The sequence below is a fragment of the Parasteatoda tepidariorum genome, chromosome 11, assembly GCF_982258835.1.
Source record: "Parasteatoda tepidariorum strain Cologne lab strain chromosome 11, Ptep-v5.0, whole genome shotgun sequence".
Taxonomy (NCBI): Eukaryota; Metazoa; Arthropoda; class Arachnida; order Araneae; family Theridiidae; genus Parasteatoda; species Parasteatoda tepidariorum.
The window spans coordinates 48,226,111-48,241,050 of record NC_141765.1 but is presented as its reverse complement, the minus strand read 5'-3'; the positions used below and the strand labels follow the sequence as shown (position 1 = coordinate 48,241,050).

The window sequence follows — 14,940 nt, the reverse complement described above, 5'->3', positions numbered from 1 at the left end:
AGAAATACTTTTATGGGGTATGATCCCCAACAATGCTGGTGTCATTTTTAGTAAATCTTGTTTAATATTACAAAATGAAATTTGGGGAAAACCCTTATTTTGAGCTTTCTTTTAAAAAGTACAGAAACTACTAAAATTGCTTGAAACTTCATAGATTTTCAAGAAATTTCAATCATACTTTTTTTAAGGTTGCCAAATGCGATTTACTACAAAATTAGAAAAAAATGTAAACTTTTTATGCACATGTGCAAATTTAAGCAATTTTTCTCAAATTTTGCTCCAAAAATTTTGTTTAATTTTATTGTTTATTTTTTAAAGTTTTAGCAAAACATGGGACCAAAAAGAAATTAGTTTTTTTAATTAACATGTCCATATCTCTATAAATATTTGAGCTAGGTTTATGAAGTTTTGTGCAATTATTGCATTTAACCAAAATAAGTGTCAAAAGTTATAAACCTATTGCTATATTTTTTTGGCATAGGGTGTTCAAAAAAACTATTTTCCATTTGTGATTTATTGTTGGTCCCTCAAACTTCTTAAAGCTTTCAACTGCATTGATATGCATGAGAAATTGCATAACCTAAGCACTTCTAAATTCATTAAATAATTTTCTAAGTAATTTTTTTAGAAAGATTACAAAATCTGTTAGTATAGAAGTGTTTCCATTATTATATTCAACCCGTCCCTGTATCTAATAAATTTAAAATGTTTGAAAATTTAAAGTTTTTCATTAAATTAATAAATAAATGCACTTCAATTTTGATATTTATTGCCCAAAACTTAATTTCAAATGCCTTTATAATATGTTACATAAGTTAATATGTTACATGAGTTTTATAATATGTTACATAATTTTTGTGATTGATGAGAGTTTTTCTTTAAAAATTTAGGCATAAAATTTTTCATTTTTTGTATAATATAACTGTTAATTTCTAGAATATTTTCTGTTCAAATATTTAGTGCTTGGAATTTTTTTTCATACATTATCAAATTGCAGGAACTGGTTGTAATGCTGCTTACTTTGAAAAAGTAAATAAGATTGAAAAATGGGAAGGGAATCATCCCGGAGTTGAAGAAGTAATATATTTTATACTAACTATTAGTGAAAATATCACTAGATTAACTTGAAATGCCTTGTTTAAAACATGCTCATGATTTTTATAACAATTCTTATTTCCCCCTTAAGCAATGTGTTAAGTATTTAAGACTAAAAAGAGTGAATCTCTTAATTTGTATAGCCTGAATAAATAATCACCAGAGAAATTATTTATTGTAATTACTGAATGCCTTGAATAGAAACAATGCATTGATTAAAATTTTTGATTACTAAAGATTAAAATACTTTATTACTAATAAAGTTTTATTTTATAACTGGCGTTGAACAACCAACCCAATTTTAAGTTTATGACATACCAATGTTCAACTCTGTAGCCTTGTAATTTGCCTTCGTGAAGGACTTTTTGATGTAATTAACTTGCATTTCATGGAGAGGAAAACCACAAAACCTACCATGGTTAGCCTGATGGCAATGGGACTCTAATCCATGATCGGTCGACCACTGAGGATATTTTACTTAAGTAAATGGTGGTCTATGCAAGCCGGGTGTGGAAATCATATCGACCAGCCTTCTCTGGGATTTGAGCCCAATCACCTCATTAGGAGGCGAACGCTCTATCCCCTGAGCCTCCAAGGATATATAATGATATGGATTGATAATGACAAAAGCTAGTTTTTTTTAAAAATTTAACAATGATAAAGTTATTTAGGTGATTGATAAAATGTAGGCCTTGTCATAACCAGATTTATATGCATGATTTTCAATGTAAGTCATAAAGATATGCATTTTGAGGATACTTTTTATGTTTTCGCTATGTTACTATGCTAACTGGCTGTTTATGTTTTAAATTAGACTAAAATTACTTATTATGCTACTCATTCTTTGAACTAACATTTTATATTCTGACAAATAAATATATTCTATAAAAATAGTTTCTAATAATTAAGATTTATTCAATCTTATTTTTGATGACTTGATGTGGATCAAAATAAATTGTAATAGCATATATTACAATATTTTGCTTTTCTGTTTAATAAATTCAGAATATTGATTTGTACAATAACAAAAAAAAGCCTTTGAAACTATTTTTTGCTTCAAGATGTTTTTTAGATTTACATATTGATTAATGAAAGGTATTTTTGCTGAAAAATGTGGTATTTAATAAAAATGATCTAAAGTTCTCATTTTGGGAATTCTGTATTATAAATTTAAGACAAGCGTTACATATTATTTCAGGTTCTTATAGACATTGAGTGGGGTGCGTTTGGTGATAATGGTGTATTAGATTTTATGAAAACTGATGTAGATAAAGAAATTGATTTAGAATCTCTTCTGCCCCATAGTTTTACGTATGTATCATTAATTTCATATAATATTCATCATATTGTTCCTATTATTATCATCTTGTCTTCTTAAACGTATATTTTTTAACAAGAGTTCATAAATTTTCTATAATTTTGTTCAACTTAATATTTATTATCAAACTTCGAAGTGTTTCAGAGGATTTACTCTTAGAACAAACATCAAAATTTTAATATTTGTTTAGTTTTATTCAGGTTATTGGCTTCATCTTGTTTAAAAAATTATTTTTAAAAATTCAATAGTTTTATTAAAATTATATCAACTAAGTTTTTTCACTTATGCTTTGTTTTTGTTAGCCAAATGTATGTTCAAGTAAAATATGATTCTTTTATGTTGTATAAAAATATCAATCAAATAAGTTGAGTATTAAGTTGTCTCTATGCATGTGATTACATTATTGTAAACTTACATTATTTAGGAAAGAATGTATAGATATTGAAGTAAAATATAAGATACCATCTGTGGATCAAAACTTTGTTAAAACAATAAATAATTTTAGTTTAATGCCATAAGAGATAAAAGTTAAAGTAAAATAAAAAATGAAGTTCTCTAGAAACAACATATAAATCCCAAATCAACAAGTTATAAAAGACAGATAAATCATAAAAGATATGCGGAAGTAATAGTGGTAAATGAAAAAGGGAATAATAATTACTAAAGTAGAATAATAATTGCTTATTTCTTTCTGTATTATTTACTGAGAAATTTTTAAAAATGGTTTTTTTCAGCTGACGAGTAGATGAAGTAAAATGTGTTGGAAGAATGGAATGTGATCCAAATTAATTAAATTATATTGCTAGTTATGGAAAAGCAATTGCCAATGCTTAAGTTGAAAAAATGATGAAATCATCAAAAATGTTTGATTAAATTTAATATTTTTGAACAGATTTTATAATGTTATTTATTTATTTTCTCTTTGACATTGTTTCATTTTTTTTATTCATAGTTAAAATTCTAAGTTTATCTTAAGAATCAATAAATAATTGAAAAGTATTAACAAATATTTTATTTTTCAGTACAAATTTGTTTCTTTAATGTGTGTCCTGCTGGTTTAAAAGCATTTTATTTGTTGCACCCTAAATTTTTATTAACCTCTTGAAAGTGTCTTTATTATGAATATTTAGTATTTATTTTACAGCTCTTACTAGTCAAGAAGAACAGGAAATACCTGGAATTTCTATATCATACCTAGAAAATAACCAGTCTTATATTTGTCAGTAACAGTAATTTATTAAGATTCAAGTTAAACAATTCTGGCTGCTACTGCAATTATTCCTTGTACAAATTATGCATTTCAGTAAAGCTTTTTCATCATTTAGTGATATTTTCTTGCTCTCAAAGCCTAATGTTTGACATTAAAATAAAAAGGAATTATGTTTTTCCTATAAAAAACTACATTGTATGGGGAAAATATGGCCTGCAATAACATTAAATATTTCTTAAAATACCTGAAAAAGTCAAAAAATTTTATTTCTGAAATCTGAGTCGGAACCCTGTTAACTTAATAAAATATTACTTCTTAGCTTTTATATGAATTTTGTAAAAAAGAAAATGAATTTTTTTCAAAATAGATGTAAAAATCAGGCAACACAGTTTCAATTAGAATGCAATATAGTTTTTTTTTCAAGCTAGTGGATTTGAAGGATTTCATTATTATATAAATTAGTATTATATTCATTACTATACTCATTACTATATTCCAGTACATTATTATATTCATTATTATATAAATAGTTTTTGTAAAGTTCAGAAACACATGTTACTTTTTTATTAATGACAATTAATAAATGTAACTTTTTAGGAAAAGTATTAAGTTACAACAACAAAAGGAGAAAAAAACATGTAATTTGTTATGGGTGAAATATATTAAATTTAAACTTTTCAAATTAAAAAAGGAAGCTTTGAGATTCATAACAAAAATGTACAATAAGATTGAAGGCTTATTTTTAGAAAGCAAACTGAATAAGCTACTAACATTTTTATAAGGTATTTTTCGTAAACAAAGTTACTTACAAAATTTTTTTTTTTTTCAAATCAGCTAGAATTTATTTTTGTATTAACGTAAAAAAAACAAACCTAAACCAATAACTTCTTATTTTTTCTAATACTAACTATACTACTGCTTATATCTTGAGATTACCAGATTCACAGAATATCATCTTCCTTCCAAAATTAAACTTGTTGATTGGTAAAATAAACCATTTTTTGTCCTCAATTTTTATATTAACTTGTAGTTCATTGATAAGGTTTAAACTTAATGATAATTTAGTTTTATTTCAAACATTTATCAACTATCTTTTTTTCTTCTTTTTTTTTAACCTGTGTGCTATAATACAGTTGAATAGAATATTTTATCACATTAAACTGGATTTCTTAAGCATCCATTGTGCATTCTTGTCCACTGTAAAATTTCAGAATATTTTAAATTTGTTTTAAATAATATGATTTTAATTCTTCCAATTTTATTTCAGATTTGAGAAACTCTTTGCTGGAAGGTATATCGGTAGTATTGCAAAAAAAGTTATATGTAAACTTATTGAAAAAGGTGTTTTGTTTGGATTAAGAAAGGACTTACCCAAAGACTGGATATTTACTGCAGCAGATGTTTCTAACACTTTAGAGTTAGTGACAATTACTATGCTTTTTAAAGATGTAACTTTTCTAGTTTTTTTGCATTGCATTAAAACATAAAAAATTAAATATTTATTGGAAAGTAGATAGATTAAATATGTTTTTTTGAATTCAGAAATAATAATAAAAACAAGGGATTGGTGAAAATTTTTGATGTAGCAAGAAAGATGCATATGTTAATTGTAGAATAATCACCTAAGTATTTTTTCACTCTTGCAATATTCTACTTTTAATGTTTCACAAATGTGCTTGCTTCCAGGTCACTTGTTGAAAATCACTTGTTTGTGAAGTGATTTTCTAGGGAATAAAAAAAATTATATTGAAATAAATGGTCACATACAAACTTTTGACTTTGCTCTTCTAGAATTTCAAAAGAGACTTCTTCATGTAATAGCATATTAGAAGAAGGGCTGTTATTAAGAGTCATATTATTTAGCCTAGACTAAATATTAAATGAATACTTGGTGTAAAAATAACTCTTAATTGTTTTGTTGATTTTATACAAAATACTCTCTCCCCATCTTTTTCATTGCTACTAATTCTAACATTATATACAAATTTTTGGCACAAATATCTCGAAAATTATAAATCAACTTTGATGAGTTTTTCTTTTTTATGTCTAGCTGTATGTAATTAACTTCAATAACATAGTTCAAATAAATTTTCTTTGATATTTTATTGGGGAGATTATGAGAGAAGTCTAATATTTATTAATAATTTTTTGGGTTATTTTTGTTAAAAATTTGTTTGTTTTTTTCCCATGAGGTGTCAAAAAACTAGGGAGGATGCCTTGGGTTTCTAAAAACAAAAAGGATTCTCTAAACATTTCTTATTGAATATCAATTAAAGGAAAAATGAAGTTATTTGTTGACTGAATTTTTCTTCCTTGGTTAACAAACTTAATTTGGCTTTTAATTAGAATGAATGCCTTTGAAAATCTTCAAAAATTTTACATCCATTACTGTTAATTTCATAAGAAATTGACAGTGCAAATGGGGCACAATTACTTAACTGTTTCATTTTGAATGTTTGTTTGCCTTATAAATAAGGTGATCTTCAAAGTAAAGAACGAGGTTAAACTGGTTCCACTATGTAAACATCTTTGAAGAAGAGAAAACTTCTTTACACACTTTCGAACTGGGTTTTTTTTTAAATTCAGAGCAAAAAAAAAACTTTTAGGAGGAAAATATTTATGTTTTGGCCTTAAGCTTGGTTAACTGTTAACTTAGTTATGTTACAAAAGGAAAATTTGACTAGTTGTTCATTTAGCCACACTATCGTATACTGAACATTTTTGTCTAAATAATAAACGTTGTTCAATATCTAGAAATGTTTACTAACTAATTCTTGGAATGGTTTCTTGCTTAAATCTATCTCAAAAATTAAGTTACAATGATGCATGCATACTTATTCAATAGCATGATCATACCTTGTAGATTCTTTTGTGAAACAAATGTAGTAGTCAATTTTTCTTACAACAACTTGTGCTAGCTTAATACATTCAGGTGAAGGGCCATAATCCTGAATATTTTTTTGATTTTGTGTTTGGTGCAAGATATACATCTCTGGTTTTATGTGTTTTAACTTCACAATAAGAATGTTCTGATTTATTTTTGCAGAGCTGTTTTCTTAAAAACTAATTATAAATTTAGAAATTAATTTTATTAGTGTGATTGTCACTTTCATAATGTAAAATGTCATAAATTTATTAGCAATATTTTTTATGTGCAGGGAAACAAGTAAACAAGTCATTTTGGATATCATGAAAAGCAAAGGATTTAATGATATTTCAGAAGAGGATGCAGAAATTCTGCATTATGTCTGTACTATTATTTCAATTCGTGGAGCACTTCTTGTTTCTATTTGTAAGTTGCAAGCATGTTATGTGCATGTTAAAATCTTCATCATCTGAGTTTAAATTTAAAAGTATATGATCTCTGATTTTGGCTTATATTGCTTTGATAATTTTACTGTCCAATTATCAAAATTAGATTCAATAATAGGTTTAAGTTATTTTATAGATTTTACAGATTGTCGATATTTTATTATGTTGTAAATTTATTTTTTAATTTATGTATTTGTTTCATGTATTATATGTGTTTCATGTTTATATTACATAAACTAACAAATACATAGTTGTACCTAATGTAACTTTTTAACTTAAACTATGAAACAATTTTACTGTATTGATGCTAATTATTGTTCTGTAACTGTAACTCATTTAACACATGTAACCCAACATGTAACTCATTTAACACATTTAACACCTGTGATTCTGATCCATAAGCTGTATCTACTGTAAGCATTAGGTTAAATATGAGAGAACAGTGATAAATTTTAATTTGACTTCTTGGAGCCCGGCTTAAAAGCCATTTGCAAAAGAGAGAACTTTCATTGAAGCTTTTCTTTGTAAGGAAGAAAACTTGAAATTTTAGATTTTGCTCTGTTCATGCACAAAATTTTAGTCTCATTTTGCAAAACTTATTCTAACAATAGATTGTAAAAAGAACCTGGTTTATGTTTTAAATTCATTACCTTACCTATTTTTAAAACAGGAATTTTTTTTATGTAAATTGTGCATAAAGAGAGAAGGGAGAGCAAAATGGCATAATTGTATAAACAAAGTTCTATAATATATAGCTGTAATTAAATAAACTTTAATTTTTTCAGAGTTTCAAATTTTATAAGTAGTTTGAATTGCATATTTTTTTTGAAAACTGCTGCTCTTTAAAATATATAATCAAGTAAATATTAAATGTTAAAATTTTGTTGGAATAGTATAACTATGCAAAACCTTTCAAACTGCTTTCTAGTTTAGAAAAAAAAAATGGAAAATGAAGAAAATATATCTGGATGCTTTTGTTTCCTGTAGAACTCAAATGTTATTGAAAGTTAAAAATAATTTATTTTTGTAACTGCAGTTAACAGTTGATGTATACATTTAGTTTCATATAGTATCAAGTTTTGAAAAATGTTTAATACATAATATCTTACTTGTATGTTATATATAACAAATTTCAATGTAGATTGTTGATTGAAGATTGTTGATTAGAAATTTTGCATTATTAAATATTTTTTTTTTATTTTTTTATCAAAGAATAAATTATTAGCCCATTACTCGTAGTTAATATTACTTTGAAAAATAGATTAGAAGATTTTAATGCAAGCTCAGACATAAATGAGTTTTAATAAATTTTTTGAATTATTTTATGCATCGATTACTTTATAATGTATAAAATAGTTAGAAAAATTGTTTTTTTTAGACAGATAGTTTTTTACTTATCTTTACTTTAATGATTTTTAGTATCAAAACATTATAGTTAATTTTAATAAATCTTCTGTTTTAAAAAGCAATTATGTTCATATTTAGATTACAATATACTATCCATATTTTTGTTTTAAACTGATAAATGAGAGACCTATAAGTCATGATATATCTTTAATTTTTTTTTTTTTTTATTAAACTAATAATTAGGTTAGAACTAATGTTAGACTGCTTTTGTTTTTTGTTCTAGGTCTTGCAAATTGTTTGAGGAGAATGAACAAGGAAGATGTAACCATTGCCATTGATGGATCATTATTTAAACTTCATCCAAAATATGCTCATTACATGAACTTATTTATAGCTGCCTTGGCACCAAAACATAAGGTAAGTACAATTTATTGTAGTAATTAAAATAGTTTGGTTTTAAAGTTTACAAGGTGCAGAATTAAATTAGTTGAATTTGAAAAAAAATGGAAAATTTAATGCAACACTTAGAACAATATGGATTAGTTGGCTATGTATCTTTGCATATAGAATGACTACTAATTTTCCGCTAGAAATTTTCTTAACTTTTCAATTATAGTCCAAACTTTTATAAGATACATTGCTAATAAAGTTTATACAATCTAGAATGTAAATGAATCAAAAGCTATTAAATTATGTAGAATCCATTCTCAAGAAAGCATCCAAATAAAATTACTTAATAGTTTTTTAAAATCTTTGATTTAAATTTCCAACCTTGACTTGAAAAAATATATCATGCTTCACTGTGTTAATATTAGCCCCAGTGGCTGAAGCTGAAATGAGACACCAAAAATAAGGAAGCGAATGATGTTTGAACTATGAAAATCTTGTTGGTGACTTGGTGAAATGCTTTTGTGTCATAGGTTGCATTAGGTCGTTAAAATACACTTCTTGGACTCACATTTAGATTTCTTTCTTTAAGATCTTGGTAGAGTTAGTGATTACTAGGACATGTCTGTTTTAAAAGCATTTCTTTGTAATGGGTGTGATAGAATAGAAGTATGCTAGCTGAATATTACCAATCTGTTATCAGGGACACACCAACAGAAAACAACAATATCATCCAAAAAAATTATTTTATTGTTAAAATTTTCTATATTTAAGCCTCTGTTTCATTTCTTTGTAATTATTGGTATAATTATGAGCAGTAGATCTCTTACAAAACTGGTATGTAATGGACGGTTTTGATTCATGAATCAAGAGCCTTTATTCAGAATCATAAAAGCTTCATTTAAATGACAAAAAAAGTATAGATTTGTTATTTAGTGTGTTTTTTAGAACACATTTTCTTAATTTTTTTTCTTTAAATACTTTGAATAAATTTGTAATGTGTATTAACAGAATGATAAATTTCTTTCAAATTAAGCACCCTTTTAAATTACAAAAAAATTTGGCCTTTTTTTAAAAATATGTCTTTTTTTTTTTTAGTATGAGCTGAGCTCTATTTTTATTTTTTTTTTGTTTAAATATTTTTTTTGTTTGTTAAATTTTGCTCTTCATTGTAAAATTGAATAGTTGAAATTTAATTGTTTACAAAATTTTATTAATTACAGTTTTGATTAATTATCACAAGGAGTGAAAGTTTTAAAAATGGGAACTAGTATCATAAAATTTTGTAATTGATTTTTAAATTGTATGCAAGATGCAGAATGTTGAAATTATATTGCATTAATCTAATTTTAAATGAGGAAGAAACTTTTTACAAACAATTAAGTAGAAGATTTTAAAAATGCTTCACTAAACACATTCTTGTAGAAAAAAACAGTGAACAATCTAATATTTTTTGTAAATGTCTTTGATTCATCTTGTCCTCAAACAAAAATAAATATTAGTGTTGCAGTGTGGGTCTGTCATATGACAATTTATGTAACTTGTTTTTGGCTGTAGATCTATTTAGAACTAATAAATAGATTTGTAAATTTTGTGATTGTGCTAAAACCCAAAATATTTCATCTGATATAACAGGCAAAAAGTTTGCTTATTGAAACTCTTTCTTTTATTCAATAACTATGCTGACAGAAAGCATTATATGATTCAAATTTAGATTGTTATGGTGACATGCTCTTTTCATTCTTGCAATGTAGTATAATAAATGTAAAAAAAAGTTTTAAAAAAAATTTAGTTTTCAAAATTATATTTTAATGTTTCTTTAAATTTCTTATTTCAAAACTTTTCATGGCAATCTTTAAAAAACTGACTAACTTATGAACTAATTTTAACTTACTAAGAATTGTAAGGTTTTCTTTCTTTTAGTTTCAACTTATTCTTGCTGAAGACGGTAGTGGTAAAGGAGCAGGTCTTGTAGCTGCTGTTGTGACTTCTCTAAACACATCAGTTTTGCATAATTAAAATTAAAATATTTTCAAGTTTAATATAACTCCAAAACAAAGATTCTGTATTTTTATCAGAGCATAACATTGTTTTGTTGCCCAGTTACATTGATTTGTTACTTCGTCTATAAATTTGTTATCCAGCATATTTGCTCAGTTTTCATTTTAATGGTTATTGTTCTTTAATAAAAATATTTTGTTATTTCTACAGCTTCATATTTGTTTTATCCTTTTAATTTTATTAACTTTAATAAATAATGTAACAGTTAAGCTTTTAACAACACAAAATTTAACTTATTTTAAGAACTTTTTTAAGTTTCAATAAGCAAATTTTAATATTAATAATTTTAATATTTTATTACTTAAAGGACAATCCAAAAAATTAAATCTTAAATGTACATTTAATTTTAACACTACATTTGTATGTACTTGTGATATTATTTTAAAAGAAAAAAGTATTAAACATATTAAATAGTTCAATCAAATTATACTTAAAGTGATGCATTTTAAAACGTTATGCTAAGAATAGGGGATAGAGCAGAATTATTGTTAATTAAGACTAACTTGAAAGAGCAGGTCTTGCTAAAATTGTAAGAAACTTTTCATACTATTATTTATACTCATTACAAATGTATTCAAAATGTAAAAAGAAATTTTACGAATGAAAAAGAAATTTTACATTTATATATGCATACGCAAGGGGCATTCCAAGTTGACAACACTTTAAATCCTTGTAAAAATTAAATAGAAAAACTATACATATTAGGGGTTACAAGTTGATATTTAAGTGAGAAAAAATAAGAACATTTTCAAACTTTATCCAATCATGAATGAGGTCAATGTAAAAGTAAAGGAGGGATTTAAATAATCTAAGTTAGTTTAGGTTGATACTTAAAGGTGGTTCTTAATTAAAGATAAATGCATTCTTGACCCACTAAGCAATTAAAATGGGATTTTTTATGATTCTTATCCTTCATTTGTTTCTTATTATCTTAATGATTAGTCAGAGTTTGAAAATGTTATTTTTTCTCAGTTAATATTAATTTGTGTCCACTAATGGACAAATTTAACTTTATTTTTTAAAAGGATTAAAAAATAAATAAGAGTGGTCATTACAGAATAACCTCCATCTTACTTATAATTTAACCTTTCAAACTATCGCTTTTTTCATCCTATTACCAGTCTGCTTAGTTGCTGTCACCAAGGTGCACACTATTTTTTCTAGAAGTTTATCTCAATTCATTTTTACCCCTGCTGGAGCATAAACCATCGAGAAGGTTCTAGGTGGCTATTTCTTGAACCACCTCGAATAAACCAGGTTTTCGAAGAATTTAATGCCTCTTTTCAAGGACGTAGGTAAGGGTGTGATTAATCAAACACCCCCATTGTAAATGTAAATTTTTAATATTTTCTCAAACTCATTCTTTAAAAAATATATTCAAGGAAAATTTCCATTATTAAAGCTTTTTTTAGGTAAATATACACCTTAAAAATCATTTTACCAAATCCAAGGTATCCCTCCACATCATTACTTACTAGGTTAACCAATTCTTTCTTACTAGGGGAAAATGTTCACAACTTCAAATTACCCTGCTTTTTCTATACTTATCTTGATAGCTATGAGGGATATCTATAGGTTAGAAGAGAAAATAGCTTGTTTATTAGAATTTGGTGTAAAAATGGGACAAAGGGAAAATTTCTTGGAATTTTAGGGATGCCTTTTGAGGACTGAAACAAGATGAACTGGTGGATGGAGGGTGCTCTAAGAGTGGTCATAACTTATAAATAAGTTTAAATAGGAGGTGACATTCAAATAACACACTTTTTCGACATTCAGCCAGTAAACTTTTACTAAGATGCTCTCAAATTTTGTTCAAACTTTCTGGTTGTCTTCAGAACCTTTAGTATATTATTTAAATATATTTTTATTTTAATTTAAGGAAATATTTTTTGATACATTAATGTATTTTCCTTTTATTACATTTTATTCAATTTTTATTAATAAATTAAATTCTATATTTTAATTGTGACACTTTGTTGTGAAAATATTTTTATTTATTTTAAATGAGTTTTTTAATAAATTCAAAAAACACTTTCAAAGAATTTTATTTATTTGGAGGCAAGTATCGATTTTATTCAGTTATGTGATGCATGTAAATGCTGAAACTGGATTGGATTTTAATGATTAAGTGCCAATATATTTCATAAATTAATTCTTTTAATTTTTATAATCGTTTCATTGTTATATTTGTTACAACTGTTATTAAAAATAAAAAGATACTAAATTTTACAGAGGCAATAACTCTAAATTTCTGATTAAGAAAATTAAAAAAATTTTCTGGTTGACAACTGAAAATCTGCTCTGATTTAAATACTTTTAGGTAATGTGTATGGAATTAAAACATGTGAGTTAATTAAAACAGTGAAAATGAAGTTAATAAATAAAATGAAACAAATCATTTTAAAGTCAGTATTATTTTCATTGAAATAAGGTTGCAAAGAAATTTTGCATTATGATGAAGTTTAAAAATAAAATGTTTTCTCTTATATGAATGCCACCCTAAATTTTGATCATAAATTTTTACATTGGAAATTGCATGAAAGTTTTGATTTGGAATGTAATTATTGTAAGAAAAAATTTTATTATGTGCAATTCATTATTTTTTTCTAATAACCACATTGAGAGAAATAGACAAAAAATAAAAAAAAAAGAGATGAAAGCCATTGAAAAACATTGTTTAAAATAAACACTTTTTATATAACATCTATTTTGATATTTTTATTAAAACTTATAATTGAAACAAAAGCTATTTTTGTGGAAATTCCAATGTTTCAAAAACAATTGTTCATCAGTATTACTTTTTTCTGGAAATTATGTTTTTCTTACGAATTAAATATTTCATTATAAAATAAGAGAATTATGCAGATCTGAACCTATGATATATTCATCTTCTTTAAAATTCTCATAAAATTTTCATGCATCGATATCTATATTATAAAAATCATGATTTGGCTAAATGTAAAGTATATTACAAGAGATGAAATCGGTTATACTGCTCTAAACGCAACTGTTATTACGAACTCAATGAAAAACAATCAAGTCTGGTGTTAGAATAATAGAGAAATCAAATGAAATAAGAGAAAAAAAAATTGCTAATGTTACTCAGGGCCGTGGGACACGTACCTATCTGAAAAAGATAAATCCTACAGGCAAAAATACTTCAGTAGATGGCAAATTTTTTATTAAAAAAAATCAAACCTTGAAATAACATCATGAAATGTTTTCTTTGTAATATTTTACATTTAACGTTTGTTCTTTTCCTAATGCAGTAGTTTGGCTATTTTCCTGATGCAGCATACAGTTATAAATTAGTAATAAGTACTAACAAAATTAAAAAGCATTTTTCATTAAAAGTGTTAGCTGTTACACAAGTTTTTTGTTCGCTTTCCTACTTATTTTAAAAAAACGCTAATTTATTATTCATGTAGTTTTAAAATCAATATTGTAAATTAATCGAATGAGTTTGAGAAATGGAGGATAAATAGAACAATTGTTTTCATCTCAAATTCTATTCCTACTTTAATTTCTTTGCTCATTAGTAGAAATATCAATAATATTTTACTGTCCCTTAAAAAATTTACTTGTCATCTTGCCTAGAAGTTTATTAGACATTTTTATGTAATCGAAAATGTTTCTTAAAATGAAAGAAATTGTAAATGACAATCGAAACTGTAATAGCTCAGGGACTCTGAACCGAAACTTTTCCAGGATTCAACAGAAAATGCTCAGTGAATTTAGCACATAACGCATAAAATAAAGCTTATGCGTACTTTGTGTCAAAAGATTTAAGGTGAAATTTTTTAGTGAATTTTTTCTAGTAGGCATCCAAAAAATTATTAGAACATGTATAAATAACATAGAAAACTAATGAAAGTCTCTTTACTTGATTAAAACTCTAATTTAATACTTAAGTTACTTTTAAATGCGAGTTTTCTGTTGTTAAATTAATGGAAAATCTACATCAACCTTCATACCATTTATCCTCTGGGAGCCATATTAAATTTTCCCCGTCCTGGAGTTGAATGGGACATTCGCAGATGATTTTTTAATTTCCTTAGAAAATGGATCCTTAGGAAATCCTTAGAAAATGGAACTTATAGTTTAATAATTATGAAGGCTTTATGTACAAATTTGTGCTTGTACCTATTTACGCATCTGATGTTGTAAATAAGTGGGACATTGTTTCCTATGTATTATTTTACGCTGAGTC

At 25.5% G+C, this 14,940-nt stretch overlaps 1 protein-coding gene across 2 annotated transcripts in view; it reads left to right on the top strand.

The window, feature by feature from the left end:
- Positions 1-10,885, top strand: part of LOC107439181 (hexokinase-2) — a 37,180-nt gene extending 26,295 nt beyond the window's left edge. For both annotated transcript variants that reach the window (XM_087154340.1, XM_087154339.1), the window contains 6 exons: positions 998-1,077; positions 2,294-2,406; positions 4,891-5,040; positions 6,782-6,915; positions 8,566-8,699; positions 10,593-10,885. In XM_087154340.1, coding sequence (XP_087010466.1) covers positions 998-1,077; positions 2,294-2,406; positions 4,891-5,040; positions 6,782-6,915; positions 8,566-8,699; positions 10,593-10,688 — 707 coding nt within the window. In that variant the 3' untranslated portion in view covers positions 10,689-10,885. The remainder of the gene's footprint in view (positions 1-997; positions 1,078-2,293; positions 2,407-4,890; positions 5,041-6,781; positions 6,916-8,565; positions 8,700-10,592) is intronic.
- Positions 10,886-14,940: the final 4,055 nt, after the last annotated feature.